The sequence below is a fragment of the Quercus robur genome, chromosome 2 (assembly GCF_932294415.1).
Source record: "Quercus robur chromosome 2, dhQueRobu3.1, whole genome shotgun sequence".
NCBI classification, from domain to species: Eukaryota; Viridiplantae; Streptophyta; class Magnoliopsida; order Fagales; family Fagaceae; genus Quercus; species Quercus robur.
The window spans coordinates 26,476,814-26,499,506 of record NC_065535.1 but is presented as its reverse complement, the minus strand read 5'-3'; the positions used below and the strand labels follow the sequence as shown (position 1 = coordinate 26,499,506).

Sequence of the window (22,693 nt, the reverse complement as noted above, 5' to 3'; positions counted from 1 at the left end):
CCTAGTTATGGGTGATGATTCATATTCACATAATTAAAAGGTGAAGTTGTATGCGTTGATTGTTTTCATCTCCTTTGTTAGATAACAGTACTACTATTTTCTTAAGTTAACTTAATCCATTATATGAACAATATTACTATTTTACAAATTCTTTTTTTTTTTTCTTTTTTTTTGAGAATACAAATTCATTTGATTGAAATTATGGAATTTCTAATTAGAATTTTATTATAAACCCCCAACAAAAGAAAGAAGAAGGATGGCTTCTAAAATAGTAATTTGTATTAGAAGGCATCCGAGTCACACTCACAAGGTCATCACACACAAAACATCATAGTTATCCCAAAAAATAACACCAAAATCTCTGCTTTTACATCTCCACATTGTTCTATTCTGAAGCGGAATAAGCAAATGTTTTGGGATTCCCAACGGCAAAGCGCCCGCTATTTCTGCGCTGATTTGAGTCATTTTCTGCAGCATTGTTCCACGTGTCACACCCATCAAGAACAACGCTAAGCTTATACGGAGGAGCATCATTGGCAAGCCAACGATCAACGTAGAAGATGCTCTGTGAACATGCTTTGTGAGGCCCTGAGGATGTGACTTCAACGTAGTCACAGAACCAACCGGAGTGCGAGCCAGAACCATCCGAGGTCAGGTTTAGTCTGCAGGCCGATGCACCAATGCAAGGTCCTCGGCCACTGAATGCATCCACATTGCCACGCTCGAAGTAGTTGTGTTTAGGACCCATTAGCCCCCATGATTCTAGATTTGGAACCGACACAGACCTGCCTGAAGGGTCGCCAAGGGTGAGGCTGATCTTGGAGTCTGTACCACCTTTGATCACTGACCCTGTCTTCACGAACAGGGTGTACACACATTCCTCCTTCTGCATATATGCATGAATGGTAATTATTTAGACAGAGAATATTGATCTCATCGAATATGGAATAGATGAATTCTTCATGCATGCATGATGCATGTATATATGGGAAATGATATAAATAATTAATGAATGTCTATCAATGGTTTTGTAATGGATGTTCAGATTTGATATTCTCACCAAGTCTACTTTTCACTTATCTGAAAATTACATATTAGATATGGGCATATGGCTTATTATTGTTTCACACAAATGTTTCACATAATGTTTGTAGGGTCACAATTTTGGGGATGTATCTCTTCGGATAAAATCCGAAGACATTTCTTCCTAGTAAATCTATGTTATCTTTCTTTATCATCAAGACCTGTTGGTCGATCGTCTGATTCGCTAAGATCCAAGTTTCCAACCAATTTTCTACAAATTCATTGTATTGGACTCATTGGACCAAAACTCCATACAATTTAGGCTTGGGTCCCAAAATTGTGACCCTACAATGTCTATGCTTCTACATCAAATAACCACATTTTGCATATGATACAAAAGGGATGTGAATATGATGTGAAAGAATCACATAACTGCATTTTACACATGATACAAAAAAGTGTAAACATGAAGAGAAAGAGTGCAACCATCGTTGGATATGAAACAATCAAAGCCCATTAGATATTATGATGATGGTGGCGATGGTGAAGACATGAGACATCTAACTCTAATTAAGGAAGAGAGAATAAAAAAAAAGATGAAAGTATGGTGATGATTAGTGCTTACAGTGGAGTCTCCTGTGGTCGCAAAGAGGAAGAGAGCAATGAGGAGGATGGAGCAACCACCGTTCGCCATTTTTGTTTCTTAATTCCCCTTCTTCTGCGTTGGATCTTTGGCAAAAGATGATGTTTATAGGGTGTCAGAAGGGAAGCACCTATATAGAGGGGATACATACGTTGAAACCACTGTGTAACAAAGCTGGCTCTTTACCTTGGTTAAAATTTAGGGGCAGTAACTTTATTTAGGTGCAGTCTATTAGGTTTTCTAGTTAAATTTAAATCTATAGTTAAATTGAATTTAATTAATTATTTTGGCCAAATACTAACGCTACATTTTTTTTTTCACAATTATTAATATGATATGTTGTAATTGGTGTATAATAAAAGCAGTGTCGGTAGTGAACTTAGATAGGGTTAGCTCTAGGCCTATGCCACAATGTAAGGCTCCTTGCTAAAGAAAGACCCTAAAATTGTGGTAGCTAATTTGTGTGTGTGTGTGTGTGTGTGCGCGTGTGTGAGAGAGAGAGATAGATGTGTACTCTTTCCTCCACTCTTAAGAAGACCAAAAAATTATGAACTAATAGAAATTCAATCAAATTATGAGCATGTCAAATAACTATTTTACACAGTAGATTGTCAAAATCAATCATCCAATCTCTCACATGATTACACCCTAAACAATCTCTCTCTCTCTCTCTCTCTCTCCACCAAATTAAATTTGGAAATAGATTTTAGTCTCCCTTCATTGTGCCATGCATTGCCTTACCAAAGGCGAATTAAGACTTTTTTTTTTAATTAATAATAAATTCTCTTTTCTTTTTGTTAGATTTTATGTTTGAATTATGATATTAGAATATCTATATGAAATTAATCTTTGTTTGGTTAGAATAAATTCATTGAGTGATGTGTTGAATTCATCTTTGCTTCAGTAGTTAGGCTGTAGATATTTAGTGATTCCGTTGATAAGTGAAATTCCAATTGTATATTTGATAAATTAAATGCTATTGCTCTATGCTTTATAATATATTTTATTCTTTTATTTTATATTGTGATAGTGTTTCTTTTATTTGTAAATAATTTTCTTTTTATATTAATGCCTACTAGAAATTATCAATTGGTGTATAAAAACTATAGATTAAAAAAACAGAAGAAAAGAAAAGAAAGAAGAAGAAGAAGAAGAAGAAGAAAATCTCACAAATGGACAAATAAATTCATAAAAAAGAGTTAGACAAAAAAAAATGAAATTATATATATAACATAAAGCTAATGATGAAAATAACCATAATGATTTTCAAACATGTAATGTAATATAATAATTCTTGATTATAAAACTACTATATTCTTTTTCAAATGCATATATCACTTACAGAATTTTTCCAACAATACTTGTTACAATTATTTTACAATTTTTTTTTTTTTCAAAATTGAAATTGTTAAAATCCTACATAAAATCGATTATGTGAAGTGGAAAAGTTCCCCTTTTTTTTTTTGTTCATTTTCTTCGTAATCTATTGGCCATGTACTGAGTAGCTAGCTAATAATGGATGCACGGACAAAAAGATTACAAAATATCCACGAAGCAGGAACCAATTTAATGTTAGCTTCTTCCTCGAAATTAAGAATTATCTTATGTTTCTTGAACTTGAATAGAATCATGCTCTGGTTAGTTAAATAATACACCGTATCAGCCACTAAGCCATTCTTTGAAGTCCATGTCGAAGTTTCATGTACGAAAATATGTTAAAGAGGCTTCTCCTGCTATGTTGCAACTTGCAAAGCATCCAAAATATATTGGAGTTTTCCATAATTCTAGGGGTGTGCAAATGATCCTTGCATGCTTACTTTGTGGCTTAGGTGAATTACTGCTCCTGTGATATTCTATATGTTTTGAATGAAGGGAAAGGAGAGGAGAGGAGAGTAGAAAGACGGAAGAGGAGACGGAAAGGGGCCCGGAATGTGCTAAATATGAGGGGGGGAAAAGAAAATTTATGGTGCCACTATATTAGTATATTTTCCTGCTTCCCATAAAAAAGGGTTGGGGTGTTTTTGTTGTGACTTTGTAGTCTGTGCAGAGTCGCCCACACCCCCCTTTTTCCCAAGTCAGTCAAAGAAAAGAAAAGCAGGGGGAGAAAAAAAAAACCATATATTCACGTCTGAACTCTTTTGAGTTCTATTTATTAAATAAAACAGCTTTGTTATGCCAATAATGAGCAACTCAACTTCAACCCTGGCTTATTGAGTAGGGCATGCCAACTATAGACAGCTTCAATAAGCGATTGTCTCCCTTTAATATACAGAAAACTGTACAACAATAATTACAGAACAGATTCCACAACTGTGGTCAGTCTAGCATAAATTACTAATAAACAGAGACAGTTGACTGATTTCTGCTTGCATTATACATTAAACCTGTGGCTTCAATCTGGCAAGACATATCATTCCCACATTAAAAACATTGAATCAAAAAGATGTCAGACATCAAGAACACAATTAAGTAATTTACAAACAACAAAATCATGTGGCACTGAATATATGAAAAAAAGAAAGTATGGGGACTTCCACACGTGAATCAATATACATTGACATGGTATACCTGTATATCAATTCGGCCATTCTGTTTCTTTCCCAGCCTTTTAAGATTGTTGTTGCATTATCATATTACCAAAATATATATATATATATATATATCATTATTACTATCAATACCATGATATGGTCATCATTATTATCAAAATTTAATTCCTCCTAGAATTTAAGATTGGTAACAAATTCGATCTTGAGTTTCCAATTATTTCAATCAAAACCTTGAACTTCCACTATCATTTCACTTCATCCCTCAATTGAAAATGACCATTTCATGTACCTAAAAATCATGGTTGCATTTTAGTCATTAATTCATTCATCATACCACATGAAAATGATCTTGAGGTTCCAATGATCACAACGATGCGTTCGATTTCCAAATCGGACGGTCGGATCAAAAGATATCGTAAGATTAAGTTTCAACGGTCTGCATGCATTCATTTGGATAAAACCTATCACTTATGATTAATTTTGATTGGTTGTTAATTAAATGAATTTTTGTGATTGGTGGAATATTTTTATTAAAGTGTGATTTGCTGCATAGGAATAAAAGAAATAAGTTGATAATATTAAATTTAGACTAATAATTAGATTTTTGGCATAATTATCTTTAAAAATAATTATTTTAAAAATCCTAATTATCACATTGGGATGAAGTTTATCATGAAAATAACTCTGAAATTCGTCCAAATACAGTTTTAGACTTGGAAAACACTTCAAAACCGAGTTAATCAAGTATCAATTTTCAGATTCACGTTTCAGGACAATTTTGGCATAGTAAACATCAAAATTTGGACTAGGCTATTTCTAGCAAAGTTGTAGGGAATTGAATTTTCCTTCAGCTATCAAAATTTCAGCTCAATACAAATTTTGAGTAGAGACATATGGTCAAAATACTGAAATGTGTTCAGATTTGAAAATCCAGCACAATTCTTATCCAAGTCTCTCTTTTTTTCTTTTCTTTTTTTCAAAGGATTTTCCTCCTACATTTTTTTGCTTATTTTTTAAGCTGATCTGACTTTTTTTTTTAAGCAATTAACACCTCTATAAATAGAGAAAATACCCAAAATTCAACACCCTTTTCCCCTAACATAAAAAAAACCTATTGAAATCTTTTAAAACTTATGATCTTCACTAGACCAAAAACTTCTAGAGATCATTCTCTTCAAGATTTTCTTCTGTGTTAGTGAGCCTTTTTTAGACCTTAGAAAGATCTCTTCTCTCTAATTTCTAAAGAAATCTCCCTTGTTTTCATTCATTCATGCAGGTTAGTAGGTTTTAATTTTCTTCACATGCTTTGATTGTTCATATGATTTCTTTGTATGCTCATTAAGATTGTTCACATGATTGCTTCTCATGCTCATGCTGCCATGATTAATTTTCCTACATGATGATTATATGATATAAAGAATGCTTACTAACAGAAAATAAAATCTTGAAGGGAATGATCTTTAGAAGTTTCTGGTCTAGTGAGGATCAGACGTTCTAAAGAACTTCAAGAGGTTCTTTTACGTTAGGGGAAGAAAGTGCTAATTGCTTAAAAAATAAGTCAGATCAGCTTAATAAATAAGCAAAAAAATGTAGGGAAAAATCCAAAAAAAAAAAAAAGATTTGGATAAGAATTGAGCTGAATTTTCAGATCTGAATACGTTTCAAGATTTTGACCATATCTCTATACTCAAAATTCGGATTGAGCTGAAATTTTGACAACTGAAGGAAAATTCGATGCCCTACAACTTTGCCAGAAATAGCCTAGTCCGAATTTTGATGTTTACTATGCCAAAAGTGTCCTGCAACGTGAATCTGAAAACTACTACTTTATTAACAAGTTTTTGAAGTGCTTTCCAAGTCTAAAACTGTATTTGGACAAAGTTTAGAGTTATTTTCATGATAAACATCATCCCAAAGTGATAATTAGGATTTTTAAAATAATTATCCCAAAAATCTAATTATCAGTCCAAATTTAATATTATCAACTTATTTCTTTTATTCCAATGCCTCAAATCACACTTCAATAAAAATATTTCATCAATCACAAAAATTCATTTAATTAATTTTAATTAACAACCAATCAAAATTAATTCAAATCAATCATATGCGATAGGTTTCACCAGAATGAATGCATGCAGACTGTTGAAACTTAATCTTATGATATCTTTCAATCTGATTGTCCAATTTGGAAACGGAAAACATCGTTGTGACTGTTGGAACCTCAAGATCATTTTCATGCTATATGATGAATGAGTTAATAACTAAAATGCAACCATGATTTTTTGATACATAAAATGACCATTTTGTTATCTTCCAAGGTTAAATTATGGGTGCGAAATTGAGTGTCTACACTATGTTAACTTACTCAAGTGCAATGTCCCTAATAACCCTAAAACAATCACAATTTGCATGAATATTGCCTTACAAAAATATGGTTGTTGGAAGAGAAGAGTGCAATGGAGAGAGAGGGAGAGATTTTCTTGGGTTTTCTTCATTTGAGAAAAATAAGCAAAAAGGTGTTGGAGTCTTTTAGCAAAAAATTGCATTTTAAAAAAATACTCCTAAAAGTACAGTATATTTGAAACTTTTTCACCAAATATGGTACTTTTGAAATTGTCACCAAAATACATGATTTTAGGTAGAGTTGGTAGTTACACATATGGCAAGTTGGCAACATTGCCACATTTGCAAAAGACACAATTTCACAATAAAAACCATTTCTTGAAAGTTCGGATTGGTAAGGATGGGGTGTAAAACTCATATTTTACATCATCCAATAAGAGATTATCATATCAGCATTTTACTAAAAACTCAATACATCTCACCATACATAATTACACCACATTAGTGTTTTACTTTAAACCTGAAATATGGTGTCTATTGAGATGTCATCCGGTGTGATCCGATGTATTTATGTTTTAGTAATATGATGATGTGGCATGTCCTTATTGTAGGGTGTAAACCAAAGGGTTTAACCACATCCTTATAGAATTTAATCTTTTTCTTGAATACATGATTTCTATTTTAAATGAAATAATATCTTAAGGACATAATTTCTTTTGTAAATGAAAATGTGTTTCAAGACATTAGTTTTGTTGTAAATGTTGGCAAGAGAGGATAGTTGAGTCACCGAAATATAAAGCATCTTTTAGTTTTTCACTAATGCCTTTTTTCATCTTACTCAGTGATGCTTCCCTCTCTCTTCCTCGATCAAATCCAAAGAGTGAAGTCAATTCAAGGTTTAGATGTATAATGACTTTTTATTTTTATTTTCAAGGGTCAGGGCTTTGGCTATTTGTTGGTTAGAATATCTAGAAACTACATATGGCAGCAAGGAAGTCAAAAGGAAGAAGTGGAAAATGGGAATAGTTGAAGAAAGGGAAGATGGGAGAAAAATTGGGAATGGATGAAAGAAAGGAAGATGGGACCCCAGGGTGGGAGAGACTTGACTCTATTGAGTAAAGCTCGCAATACATCAAATGAACCTCCATCATCTATCCACTGGTTGACTAGGTCAACACATTGTTTCTCGCAATGCTCGTAGGTACGTGTGATTAGAGGTCGAGATGGGGTAACAATGAGTGCATCCAAGTAATCCAAGTGCTAGAGAATTCCAATTACGTGTAATCCAAGTGCTAGGAATGGCATGTGGTAGAGAATTCCAATTACGTCCTTAACATACACCAAACAGTTTTCCAAAAGTAGCTCATGAACCTAACATCTCTATTTGATACAATGGTTTAGGAAGCCATATAATTTGACAATCTCATCAAAGAAAAGATTGCAACCTTAGACGCATCAAAAGTTTTGGAGCATGGGATGAAATGAGCCATTTTAAAGAATCTATCTATCAATACGAGAATGGAATTGTACTTTCTAAGGGTGTGAGGAAGACCTAGTATGAAATCCATGTTTATCTTCCCAAGGGCGATGTGGTATAGGTAGATTATAAAGACCAGTGTTTTGCTTGCAATGCTTAGCCAGTTGAGGTGAAGTGTTCCACTCTAAGGAGATAAAGCTTGAAATTGAATGCAAACCTCAAGAAGTGTTCTTTCTTTACTAATAGTCATTTTCTTAGGTTTGTGGTCTCATCTGAAGAAGTGTCTGTTGACCCATAGAAGCTTAAAGCCATAATAGTGGAATGGCATGAGCCCAAAAACATCCATGAAATTCAAAGTTTCCATGGGCTCACAAACTTTTATCGTTGCTTCATACGTGGATTCAGTACAATCATGGCACCAAGCACTGATTGTGTGAAGTAAGGCAAGTTCTCCCTAAGTCACCACATGCTAGGGCTTTTGAGTCTACAGTAGAGTTTGTCAGTCACATGCACGAGTTCCATATAGACATCAACAATCAAATTCATGCTAGTAATATAAAATATAAAACTCGGTTTGATTCACATCAACACCGTTTAAATTTCAATTTAGGGGATTACATCATGATTCATATCAAGCCTAAACGATATCCTTTAGGAATCGTCAAGAAACTGCAGGCCGTTAGGTCCATTCAAGGTATTTAAGCAAATTGGACCTAATGCATATGTCATAGATATTCCATCTGATTATGGCATTAGTTCCACCTTTAATAGAGGATTTAATTACTTTTAAAGGTCCAACATCCTAAACGATATCCTTTAGGAATCGTCAAGAAACTGCAGGCCGTTAGGTCCATTCAAGGTATTTAAGCAAATTGGACCTAATGCATATGTCATAGATATTCCATCTGATTATGGCATTAGTTCCACCTTTAATAGAGGATTTAATTACTTTTAAAGGTCCAACATTTTTCCCAAATGATCCTTTTGAGGATCATTTCCCTATTCCATTGGCCAACCCTAGCCCAACCTTACACCACCTATTTTTCAACAAGTACATAAAGATATTAGTGATGTAATTTTGGATGAGCAAACTATTTTCACCACGGATGGAGCTGTCTAACACTTCTTGGTTTGTTGGCGAGGACGAATAGAGTCCGATTGCACATGGATTACAAGAGAGGAGCTACATCCTACAGCAGCTTGATCCCAATCTCCTAGAGCATATGGATTACTTAGATGCACTCACTTCTACCCCATCTTGACCTCCAATCACACGTACCTACGGGCATCGAAAGAAATATCGTGCTGACCCAATCAACCTGTGGATAGATGATGGAGGTTCATTTGATGTTGCTTGATCATTGAGAGCTTTACTCAACAAGGTCAAGTCTCTCCCCCCTCGAGGGAGTTGGCACAAAAACCAAATGAGGGGATTATCTTTTATCTTTATCATTATGTATTTGGATTAGTTTAGACTACTTTAAAGGATTAGTAATTTGAGTTCAACTAAGATTAGCTTTCATCGATACTTTGTTTAGCCAATATGCATGCTATGTTCACAGGGTGGGAATACAAGAATAGTAATGAATATATGTGTATGTATACATATAAAATGGTAATTTTTCTTTAGCCAGCACTTAGTTATAACTTCTCCCTGAAAGTACAACCATACATTAATGAGGGAATACAAATAACAGTTATGTCTAATCAAAATTATATTCTATAATCACCATCATATTAGAGACTTAACATTACTTCTTAAATTCATTTGTAGAACATAGAGAAAGGGGGAAATTAAGATAAAGATAGGATTTACCTCTCATCAATTGCTTGATCTACCAAGATCAAAGTCTAGGGTGTAATCATATTCGATTGTTGGAATTACAGATGCCACAAACTTCAGGAATAAGAAGAGGTACCTGAAAACATAAGTGATATAAAAAAAAAATATTATCCAGAGGTTTAAAGAAAAAATGGGAAGATTGAAAACCAAAACATACATAGATGACAAGCTAACCATTGACATCAATTAATTTGCAAATAAGAGGGGGTCCAGAAGCCGAGACATAACAACTCTAAATGTTTCAGACTAGCTTTTCTAGAAAACTACCTAATGTCACATTTTATTTTGTCTACAAACATTTAAATACACTAGCAAGAATGATCAACAGAAAACCATTGCAAGCATACTGAACATCCCATTTAACCATTCTTTTTGATAATTTGATAGTTAGGAGAGGGGCTATTTTAACCCTAAATATCTCCGTTGAAAATACTAAAAGGTATCCATTGGGCTACTAGGCTCTTGGAAACCATTCTTTTTTTTCTTTTCTTTTTTAATAAGTAATAGAAATTTTATTGATAAAGAAAAGTACTCTATGTTCATGATGATGAACACATAGTTCTTAAAGCAATTACAAGCAAATCAAATAGAAATTCTAACAGAGTGTAAGAAATCAGAAATGGAAGTACACTCTGTAAAACTCCAAGTCCAAGACCAATCAAACAAAGTCCGGCATTAGCAAGGACTTCAAATGATCAATAGGTTTCACAAAATCCTCAAAAGTGCAGTTGTTACGTTCCCGCCAAACTAACCACTTCAGACATGCTGGTAGCAAATTTCAAACATTTGAGAAATGCTTCCAGAACCAGTTCCTCCACCCATACAAAGAGATGTTACATTTTCCAACATCACCCATTGAATCCTAAATATTAGGAAAACTTCACTTTGCAACATATGAGCAAACTCACAGTGAAACAAAAGATGATCCACAATTTCCCCATCACAGCGACACATGCAGTACCAATTAACATGGGGAAGTCCCCTCTTAACAAGGTTACTGATAGTAAGAATCCAACCCTATGCAGCTGCCCACTACCCATAAAAAGAATGACCCCCTTAAACAACCATTATTATTGAATTAATTATACCAAATGACATCAAAGGTTTGACAATATCATTTTCTTTTGACAGTTTAAAAAAAAATAAAACAAAACTAGTAACATACTCTGTCTATCCCATAATGTCACTATACTGTTACTGTTTTGAAATTTTCTCTTTTTTTTTTCTTTTTTTTTTTTTGGTGGGGGGGGGGGGGGGGGGTGTTAAGTAATGAAATTTTTATTGATGAAAAGGAACTATCCCATGCTTAAACAAGGAACGGTCCTAATTGAGGATTATAATCAAAAGGAAAGAGAATGAATAGAATCAATAATAGAATGGATTTCTCTATGACTTGATACACAATACCATTTGAACAATGTTATTATAAAAAAAGATTTTAAATGAACAAATGAGGGCTCCACATCTTCAAAACTACACTGATTTCTCTCTCTCCAAACTGTCCACATTAGACATAAGAGAGTCAAATTCCAAACAATGGGGGAGTGTTTGACAAACCAATTCCTCCATCCACTTAGTCACTCAAACACACTTTTAGGATTACCAAAAGAGCCCCTAACACCAAAAAAAAAAGTTCATAATTCATAAGTTGTGTTATAATGCAACAACAAACAGTATTAGATCCACCGCTAAACCTACACATGCAACACCATTTCTACCATAGGAATTCCTCTCTTCATGAAACTATCACAAGTTAATACCTTCCCCCTATGTTCTTGTCCACATGAAGAAAGCAACTCTTTTTGGAGCCAAAACACTTCAAATGCTTTTCCAGGAGAAATAACCATCACAAGAACCTCTCAAAGGCTCTAATAAGACCTAGCATCAAACCTTCCATTACTGTAAAATTCCACCTCATATGATCTGGTTCCTTAGTGTTAGAAGAATTGTTAAATGATTAAATTTTCCCTTTCCTAACAGGTTAAACGTTTGGGACGAGCAGTACTTTATCATGGAATCAGAGCAAGCAATCATGAGCTCAAACCTTGTCTCCACTCTACCTCCCATTTTAAAATATATAAATAAAAAAATAAAAATTAAAAATTATGAGCTAGACCCCACTTATTGAGAGGAAGTCTAGGCCCACACATGAAGAGTGTTAGAATAATAGTTAAATAATTAAATCACCATTTTCTAACAGTGTGAACTTTTTGGCTAAGTTGCACGGACACGGACACGACACGGACACGGATACGGGGATACGGCAATTTTTGAAAAATAAGGACACGACACGGCGTGGACACGGCAATTAAATAATTAATTAAATTTTATATTTAGGCATATTTTTTAATATTTTTAGACATAAAATACATTTATGTCTAGAATTTAAATTATATAGGAGTTACAAATAAGTAAACTAATACCCAAAGTAGTACAATAATACACATAAAATTATAGGACAAACCAAAAGTTTAAATAGACTACATTCACCGTCATACTAAAAACATAAAAGGAAAAAAGCTTTAAACTTTTGGGATTAAAAAAAAATTATATATATATATATATATATATGTAGTGAGAGTGGGATTAAAAAAAAAAAAAAAAAAAAAAAAAGGGCGTTATAACTTATAACACTAACAGAACAGTACACAGCATATCTGAAAGAAAGAAAGAAAAAAACAGAGAGAGCGAAGAGAAGAGGTCGGATCGGACCTGTCCACGCTGAGAGAGAGAGAGAGAGAGAGAGATCGGAAGGGACAGAGGGCACGGCGTCGACGGCGACTGTCTATGGAGCTCACCAACTGGCCGATCGGCTGATCTAGCACCGGCGACTGTCTATGGGTTTCAACTTTCACGGTAACGACTTCTTAGACTCTAAACTTTCACCGGCGACTGTCAGAATCTGTGACTTTCTGTTTTTTTTTTTTCCACTGCTGGCGTGTCCACCGTGTCGGAGCCGTGTCGAAGAAGCAAAAAAAAAAAAAAAAAAAAAAAAAGAGGACACCGCTTGGACACCGGAGTCCGGCGAGTCATGCCGGTATCCGTGTCCGACACGTGTCGGACACCGGTACGTCGCCAAAAATGGCGTGTCAGTGCAACCTAGCTTTTTGGACAAATGGTAGTTTATCTCTTGCTATTTGGGATATTGGAATACAAAATGTCAAGAATGCACCTATTCCAAATTATTCCTAATCAAAGAATCGCACATCCTACATAGAAAAGTGGTGAACTTCCCTGGGTCTTGATGACCATCAATGTAGGTGCCTCCAATATCACCATTGTACATTAGAATAATATCAACAAAGAATTCTAATGAGAATCTATGTTGACCTGACTTTTCCAAGCTCTGGGCCGATCTAGAGGTTGATGAGACTACTAAATCACGAGTACAGGACACTAGGATGTGGCCTTGATGGGCTGAAACTCATTTTATTGGGCAGTTCTCATGTGGCCTAATCAATCCCGATGGGCTTCCAAAATTATTTTCTTTAATGGATCGGGTTGACGAAGCATCATGTGCCCAGGCTTACACAATTTATCAAATACTTACTTTTTTTTCTCTGTCTTTTGCTTCAACTGATTTCAACCAAACCCTCGCTACTAAATCTTAAAAACTCTCTACACTCAACAGCAGAGTTCATTCATGATCAATCCTCAGTCAGCACAACACATGACAACATCGCTTCTTCATTTCCATGAACATCCTATGGCAATGTGACACAAGTGGAGAAAAAGGAGAATGCAGTGACATGTGGTAACCAAAAGAGCTTGAAGTTGATTCACTAGTGTTTGGAGGCTAGCGAATGGCGATTGGAATCGTCTGTGACAATGATTTGGCAATCAAGGCAAGTGGCGCAGTCACACAGCAAAGCTAACAAGCCTATGTGATGCCACTCTAAGATGAAGATCAAGCATGAGACCGATAGATCCCCCTGTTGATTTGATCATGTGGGCTGGTAGGGTGTGCTTTGGTGGTGGTGGTGGTGTTGGGTAATCAGTCTTTATAGTTGCGGCTTGTGATTTGCTATGGGTGGGGTAATGGGCTTGTCGGTGGTGACTTTCCAATGGGTAGGGAGGGAAACGTGACAACAAATGTTTTTCATTTCTTTTCTTTTTTTCCTGGCTATCAACAGTGTGTGTAATTTGGGTATTCTGCCAAGAACCTTGTAGCTCAATTAGCACCTCCTAGTGTTTCCAACAAAGATGTCCATGTTCAAATCCCCCCTCTCCCATTGTAACTATCAAAAACATTGGGATATTTTCTGCTCTTCTTTTTTAGGTACAGCTTATAGGTTTCAATCAAGTATATAACCTTAGGTGGTTTGGGTTTTGTTTGAGGATGGTAACAATGATTATTTTGGCCGATAGAAATAGGGTTGTGGCTGTAATTTTGTTGTGACCCACAATAATACTTGAATACCACAATCAAATTTTGTTTTGATACCAAAAATGATGCAGCACAAATTCTCAAGGGGATTGAGAATCAACAAGAATAGAAAATTTAAAAAACTAGGAATGAGCATCTAAGCTTGTGTGGAATCAGCACCAAATAAGGAAAAGAACAAAAATAGGAATCAACACCTAAGGTTAGCTGAAGTTAGCACCATACCATTGAAAAAAATTCCAACTAAAAATCTTTTTAATTCAAGTAAATTGTAAGTAATACCACACTTTAGATTCTTTAAATAGAGTTTCAAAGTTTTTATCTTAATAAGGAAAGAAAAGGAAACAACTCTAGCCCATAATATTATTTCTACTAACCCATAAGAAAAGCAATTAAATGCCCTAATAGTAGGAAAAGGAAATAATATTTAACCAATTACAAATTTATATTAATAAAGAAATCCTAGAAATTAATTGACTAGGCCTTAGCTCAACTGGTAGCAAGGTCCATCCATAAGGTCACCAATTAGGTCAACAACAAGGCAATAAATATTAATCAACTTGTCTACATGACTGTTTTGATGGTAATCAACAAGGCAGCCCAGTCGGACACAATGCTAATTATAAGAAGTATGGACAAATCAATTCTCAATATGCCAATAACAGATACAAGGAGGAAAACTTACTTGTCAACTTCTGGTTCAACCCCATGTGACATTAGAACATCAATAATCTTCTTCATCACGGCTCCATGTCGACATGGATGAACAGATGCATGCTTTCCAGGCAAGTGGTGATGGTCTTCAATGGTTACCTTTTACATTATTGAATTAGAATAAGAATATATTGCCAAACGGATACTTCAGCAGATGAGAAACTTAGGAATGCGATCATGCAAGGAAAATAATGCACAAAAATTAGGCAAAGCACAACTTTTCTCATAAAGCTGAAGTTATTGACAGAGCCAAGAGAGCACATACGATATAAATCTTAGGTTCCAAATCAATACTGCATTTCACAGCTTTTATTGGTGATGTTCACAGCTTTAGTCATCTATACAGCCAGTAAGAGACCCCGATAAAGCAAGATCCCATTAAGTTGACAACTCAACTGAAATCTCATTAATATCCTCATTTCTAAATATTAAAAAAAAAAAATCAATAGACTTTGAATTTAAGCTAGGGAGCCACCACAAACATATTGTGTTGGTGACAGGCTTGATGAATTGATAATTACTCAAGGGCTTCCTGCTTGTGCAAGAAGGTCATCTCAATATGGTCCAAGTTTCGAGTGACTAAATTAATATCTAGTAAAGGTCTACAACAATGACTTGATATCAAATATATATGCTTTGGTCCATGTAATATGTCGTTGGGCATTTCATTCCTAAATATTTGTTAAAGATAATAATTCTATACAGACCAGTAAATCTATTCTTCAGATTATTCACATGCTTCAAGACATTAAAGTTATATTTAATTTTAAGTGTACACCTACAAAACCAAAAGCCCTTGGGTAACATGAACCCATAACTTTAGTGTTCAGCTTCTAAAGAGGATTTTTCTCTCCAACCATACAATGGATGCATCATCAGTTCTAGGAATTCTTGTCAAACTTAGACATAGGCTTCCAATATACATCATTTGGTAGACATCATAAAAGGACTCCAAAACATTTATAAGAAAATAAACAATTCCACTGACTTAACTCACCGTTTTGTGTGCATGGTCTTGACTAACATCTTCAAGTACAAGTTCTGGTTGCAAAAGCATCCTTGACTGCCACAAGACACCAGAAAGTGCTCAATAATGAAGTTAAATAATCATGTGAAATGGTTGATTCCTTTTTATTTTTTATTTTTTTGTTCATTATGATTTCACGACTTTGCATATACTGGTGCATATGATTCAAATGATCAACACATTTACACTTTCCTGTACATGCTTCATCACTACCATCATGATAAACTTCTGGTGGTATGTGCCAAAAAAGAAATGTCATTTTGCATTTGCAATTTTGATAAGCTAAAAAAACAAAATACACCACTAAAGGGGATTTAGACTTCAAGTATAACAAAACTTCAAAGTTGGGAAAAAAAGATCAAGAAAAGTTTGTAAACCATGCAGGAAAAAAACTTGAACACAAATAGTAATAAAATTTCTTTTGTTTCAAAAAGAAAAACTAAAAAAAAGAAGGTGCATCTCAAGTGCAGGGCAAGATATTTTGGAAAATCATCCGAAAGAGGAACATATGTGACTGAATGCTGAGAGATTTCAGAAGGTGACGAAAAAGATGCCAGTTGTTTCAAATAAAATTCATATACAAAAGAAAATTGTGCAAATAATTTGGTATTTTGGTCAAAGTCAAATATTATTTGGGAAATTGTTCAATTACATGTTAATATATCATGTCATCTTGGCATAATGTTAAAGTAAAAGAAATTTTATGACTAACACCACTATACTTTAGTATCATATTGGCAGACACTTGACCAGAACTTAAATCATATATAAAAAGACATGCATGTTCAACTTGTGCACAGTGCATTCCATATGAAAAAATATTTAATGAAGATTCAAAGATTAGTAATGAATAAATGGCAAAGTACTGTATTTCATTTCAACTTTGTACTTCAGTTTGATTTTCCTCATTCTTTTTATTAAATTCCGGCAGCTTAAAAGGCCTGAGAGCATTTCAATCATTGCTTAAGTAAATTAGGCCACAAGATTGAGAGAAACCATCTTTCATGCCACATAACATGCCTTCGTCATTTGTGAAAGTCATGTTAATGCTCTTCCGATACCATGGTTAAATCTCAGCACAAGTAGTCATGATAAAGGTCATACCTAGTATACAAAGCTCCAACTTTTGCAAGGTTTGGGAGAGGTGATTGGTATCCAGTCACAATGCAAAATGAATATCAATGGACCAAATCTTTGCTACTTCAGTTATCCAACATACATAAGCTACAAGGATAAGAAAAATTAGAGTAACAAACCTCATCATATCCGGTAAGCCATACTCGAGGTGTTTGATAATATTTATCATACCTGGGAAAAAAGAGACACAAAACATCAGGTCCAAATCATGATGATATAAAAAGCACAAAGGATTTTAGTTAAAATGCAAAGATAATGAAAACCATCAGTGAAAAAAAAAATCCACCATATATCCCCACATTAATTGTAATAACTTGGTGTCCAAATGCAAGTAACAGATACACCCAAGTAATACCTTTTAGTAATCAGACCAGAGTCATGTGTCAACAATAACAACAGGAAACAAAAGCTTTTTTTTTATAACAGATAGAAATTCTACTCTAGTCTAATCTTAGTGTATGTGTGTGAAGTTTCCTCTTGGAGACTTGAACCATAGCCCTTGCCCCCCAAACCCCACAAGCATTTATGCTTGTGGAGTGACCATCGTGCCAAGGGTGCACGGTAGTAGAAACAAAAGCTTTTAAAATCATAAAGAATCCATTTTGGCAGCTGAATTAGTAAGCTGGATTAAGGAAATTAAAGTCCAAACAAGTGCTAAAATATAAAAATGGGCTGTGGTCCAAATATGACTTAGTGCGAAGTGTATCGACCTATAGCTCTATAATATGCCCAGGCAGTAGGCCTTTAGAGTGGGCTGGTCATGTAATAAAAGGGCCTGGTTCCAAAACCATTGCTGGGATGTTTCCAGCAGCAAAATGGACCCAGTGAAGCCCACAAACAGAATTATTTGAAAAGGAAAAGAAATCTTTAAACTCATTTCCTAAGAAGTTAGCTTCACGTCTCAGCATGATTGAATTAAATGATACAAAACTACTACTGCCTGTTCCAGCAAGGATTCTTGAATCATTCAAGAAAAGCATGTGTCCTAACTTTAAAGAAGTTCCCATAAGAAATCAGAAATTTGCAAAGTAATTAGAAGTAAATCTTTGAAACCTACAGAAACTATTTTGGCCTCAGTATAAAAAATTAATTAATTAAAAACTAAACTTAAAAAAAAATATATAAAAAATAAAAAAACCACCATACTGATTCTTTAAGGTTATATAACTGATTTCCAAGAAAACATTCTACTTCAAAGTCCAAAATGTGATAAGAAGTAACTTTACTTTAAAACTTTAATCTTACGTGATGCTGATGTCATATGTTCGGGTTCGAAGAATATTATCATCATCAGGTTCTTGAGCCACAAGATATGTAGACCGAAGTGTTGCCTGCATTGAGTATATAGACATAAATGATAAAACCACAACAACTAGAACACTCCTAATGGATGTTCAATTCAATGGCAATAACAGTAACATTATTTACAGCCATCAACCTAGTGCAATTACCACACGAAATCGTCATTAGTATTCATGCATTATACATCATTTATGGCCATCAGCATAAAGAAATCACACCTTTTTCCCCTATTTCAGAAGCAAGTTATCCCCTCATCCTCCTACGTTGTTACTAGGACATGATGTACAAATAAATTACAGATGCATTGTTTAAATCCATGACCAGACAAAAATACATGTTGCCAAAAGTTTCTTCTTCAATGTCAGGGAAAAGTGAAGTTTCCAAGCAACAAAATGTGTTCAACACAGGCGCACATAACATGAAACAAAAACAAACACAAACTTGATGCAGAAGGCAATTCTATGATTTATTAATAAGCTTGACTGTCTTGTATTATTTCAATTCCAAATTCTCGACAATCCTTAAAATAGTATTTTGATCAACAAACCTCAGAATCTGTAGCCATTCAGAGCACTACATTTATTGTAGAAATACTAATTTCTGAATTATATTTAAAAGGCCGTCCTTCATAAACATGTCCATATCACAAAATCTAACATAATCAATTTCTCTCCATAAAGTTGTTTCAAACTTGATAGATGGGATTTCTTATAACAAACTGATATATAGGATTTCTATCTGTGCTTATTATGTATATTCTAACTCATTACAGAAGAAAAAAAAAAAAAAAAGTTAAGATTCCTCTTCACATTTAATTATTCTTATCCATCAGCGTGTACCCTGATGCTGAAAATGATTTACATTTCTAAATATGGATATATTACCAAAAAGAAACAGTTAGACCCTTGACCTATAGTCCGATGTATAGAAAACCGAAAAACATTAGTTAGTAGACGTAATGAAATTGAGTCACCGTCTTGATCTCATGAGTTGTACACAGTATTTATTAGTATTTTCCTCCATCAAAAAGAGGAAAAAGTTAAGATTCTTCTTCATTGTTAATTTACACTATCCACTCGACAATATGAATTGCTCTTCTGTACTGCTTAGGTCCTCATGCCAACAACAGTTTACATCCCCAAATATGAGATATTACCAGAAAGCAGCATTTAGACCTTTGAGCTATAGCACGATGTATAGAAAACCAAGAAACATTAGTGAGTAGACAAACCAAGTTGCAGTATTGATTTCATGAGATATTCATGTGGTAATATATATATATATATATATGTTAATTTATCCAAAAAGATTTTTTTTTTTTTTTAAAAATCTACATAAATAGATTCTAATTTATCCAAGAGAAATAAAATAAAAAGCTGTAAAATTTCAAGCAATTCTAACAGGCCTTTGAAAATAGTTAGAATTGTAACAACATACAGGGTCCATTTCAATAAGGTTGTCAGGTTCATCGTATTCGGCCATGTCTGGAATATCTTCTTCCTCCTCACCCCCAAAGTATGAAGGAATTGACTGAATAGGATTCTTATTGCTGATTTCAAGGGTCTCCATGGAAGGCAAGCTATCATCCTCATCACAATTATTTTCTAAGAAAATACAAGGCAAAGATCAAAAGTGTACACGTAAGTCAGAAAATTTCATGCTCCAATTAGAAACACACCTTTTGGGTTACCATGAGTTGCCAGCCAACCATCATTATCTTCATTATCAATTAGCACTTCACCTCCAACTTCATATTCTTCTTCTAAAGATGCAACCCTTCGTAGACAAGGAACTGAAAATGAAGTTTTTAATTCTTAATAAATTTTGACACTAATATTTGGAAGGGCGGGTGGAGTAGGAAGAGAGAAAAAAGGGCATCTAAACAAATGAAGTAATTTGACAAGGAATGTTTGCATAGGAAATGCAGCAAAGTTGCTCATTCTCCACTTGTGAAATATGTAATATATTCAGGTTCTGCCAACAATATCTCATGTACACAATATTAATCAAAGTGTACAGAAAACTACTCTGTATTTCTCTGTAATAATATTGCATCTCGCTGTGTGCCTTATGAGATCAATAAGGGCATTTCAGATCACAAAAAAAGGTCTTTTTTTTTTTTACTGAATCTAAATGTGCCACAAGTCACAACCATTGCAATTCGCCCCAAACTAAAGAAAAGGGCCAGTTACACCAATAACTTATTTTCGATACGTCATCCTCAAATAAGTTACGATTGCAATGCCAATAATCTTAAATATAGGTGCTCTGCAAGCATATTCAAAGGGGCTATGGGTCTAAACAGTATAATTAGGCATGGAAACTCTGTGAGTCCTTCATGTTTCAAGTGGGTGCCAACACTTACTGCCCTACCAGATTGTCAGATGTTTGTAACGTAATCCGAATAATAATTCAACACTACAAGAATAATAACTTAGACAATTTAGTTTACGAGTAGATTTGCACTTGCTGCTCTATGAAAGATAGTAAATTAATGCTTCTAAATCCCACAGTTCATGAATAGCTCAATGCTCATTGTTTCCGAGAACAGAGAAAATAAATGCGTTCCAATCCTTTAGTAATCACAAAGTATAAGCAATTGACGATTAGAAGACCTAAGCAAAGAGTGTAAATTGATGCCTGTTTTTTGGAATCCCCCCTTCCACTAATACCAAAAAGGGAGCAACCAATATTAATTTTTTAAAACTTTACTTGTTTTTGTATGGTTCTGAGATTTTAGAGACAGTTGTAGTGACATTTCCTATAAAAAAATTTCATTGACAAAAACCTATCTGGTGAGTGAAGATTGTTTTATCAAATGTATATACATTGTTGAGAAAAATAACAAAATTATAAGCACATTCAAATTGCAATAACGGACAAAATTTTCCACCAAACTAGTTTGGAACCTGTTGTGACGCGACCAATTTAATAGTCATGTGACTTGTTTAAAATTTAACAGGGCATGTGATGAATCATTGAAAAACTTGTCTATTTTTTATTCTCCAAAAAAAAAAAAAAAAAAAAAACTTGTCTATTTTTAGTAATCTACTTAATACTTAAATGATATTGCACAATTTCAAAGATAATCCCAGAATTAGAACTAACAGCATTCACAGCTTTAACTTTACTTAATTGGAGTTCTATCTTTGGATGATGCTTTTTTTTTTTTTTTTTTTACCATTTCTAGTGATGAGGAACTGCTTTTCCGGAGGTAAATATGACTTCATCTTGCTTTGCTCGCCTGATTCCCTACCAACCAAAAAAAAAACAAAAAAAACAAATGAAGAGTGCTGGCGTTGATTTGATTTGATTGAAAATAGAAATAGGGACTGACCAGGACCAGGTGGGGCATTTGGAGACGAGATTATCGCCGGCGACGATGAATTCGGTGATGCTGAGAACGCCTTTTTCCTTCAGGGCAGAGACGGTGCGGGGAGCTGTGATTCTCTCTACGGTGCCTTTGAAGGCTTCGTGAAGTTTCTGAGATAGCACCATCTCTCCCACTCACTCACTCACTCACTCTTCTTAGCCAAATATCAGATACTGTGAGTCGTGACACTAAGAAATCGCTTTTGAAAAATTGGAGATAAATATGGTTTAACTCTCGTAAGTCGTATCAACTATCAACTAGAGTTTTAGTTAAATTCTAATACCAAATTCTTCTATAAAATACAGACTCTAATACCAAAAGTGGAATTATTTAAAAATTAAATTAGTTCAAAATTAGATATATGGTAGAAGAGAAGGAGAATTATTTACAATTAATTTTATTGGAATAAAATTGTCACTTAACGTAAAAAGAAAAAAAAAAATGAAGAATTCAAATTAAAAAGAAAAAGTTCACGTCAAGAAAGCGTAAAAATAAAAAATGATACCAACAATTAAGCTTTTATATTTTATCCAGAGAATGGATAAGGCATAGTAGAGGAAAATGTGACGAGCAAATAAGATATTTTTTATCTAAAAACAATTACTACAATTTGTTACATCCACTTGGCAAAATTACAACTTGTAAGGCCAATTTTTATTATGTAGTATGGTATGTATATTAATTAGAGCATTCCCGTCATTTTGTGCAAAATGGCATAAGTGCATTCATATTAACTCGTGCATAAATTTATGTACATTTTAACATAAAAACTTATTTTACCAAAAAAAAATCTAAATGCAAAATACAAAATGAATAGAACATTCACATTAACTCGTGCAAAAAATTATGTCTATTTTAACATAAAAATAGACATTAAT

The 22,693-nt window shown here is 34.1% G+C and overlaps 2 protein-coding genes across 3 annotated transcripts; both read right to left on the bottom strand.

Moving 5' to 3' along the window:
• Window positions 1-239: 239 nt before the first annotated feature.
• Window positions 240-1,949, bottom strand: LOC126706121 (PLAT domain-containing protein 3-like). The gene is made up of 2 exons (XM_050405424.1): window positions 1,649-1,949; window positions 240-886 (listed from the first exon to the last, which is right to left on the bottom strand). Exons 1-2 carry the CDS (start codon window positions 1,715-1,717, stop codon window positions 386-388), a joined length of 570 nt encoding a protein of 189 aa, XP_050261381.1. The 5' UTR covers window positions 1,718-1,949; the 3' UTR covers window positions 240-385.
• Window positions 1,950-3,787: 1,838 nt separating this feature from the next.
• Window positions 3,788-22,060, bottom strand: LOC126713091 (autophagy-related protein 3-like). Of its 2 annotated transcripts, none has more exons than XM_050412744.1 (10): window positions 21,780-22,059; window positions 21,624-21,694; window positions 20,121-20,234; window positions 19,880-20,046; window positions 18,386-18,471; window positions 17,260-17,311; window positions 15,974-16,039; window positions 14,948-15,075; window positions 9,852-9,954; window positions 3,788-4,063 (listed from the first exon to the last, which is right to left on the bottom strand). In XM_050412744.1, the coding sequence occupies exons 1-9, from the start codon at window positions 21,938-21,940 to the stop codon at window positions 9,858-9,860; spliced, it is 942 nt and encodes a 313-aa protein (XP_050268701.1). In that variant the 5' UTR covers window positions 21,941-22,059; the 3' UTR covers window positions 3,788-4,063; window positions 9,852-9,857. The 2 variants fall into 2 exon arrangements, with proteins under 2 accessions (XP_050268701.1, XP_050268702.1); XM_050412745.1 differs by having other exon boundaries at window positions 3,969-9,354; window positions 21,780-22,060.
• Window positions 22,061-22,693: the final 633 nt, after the last annotated feature.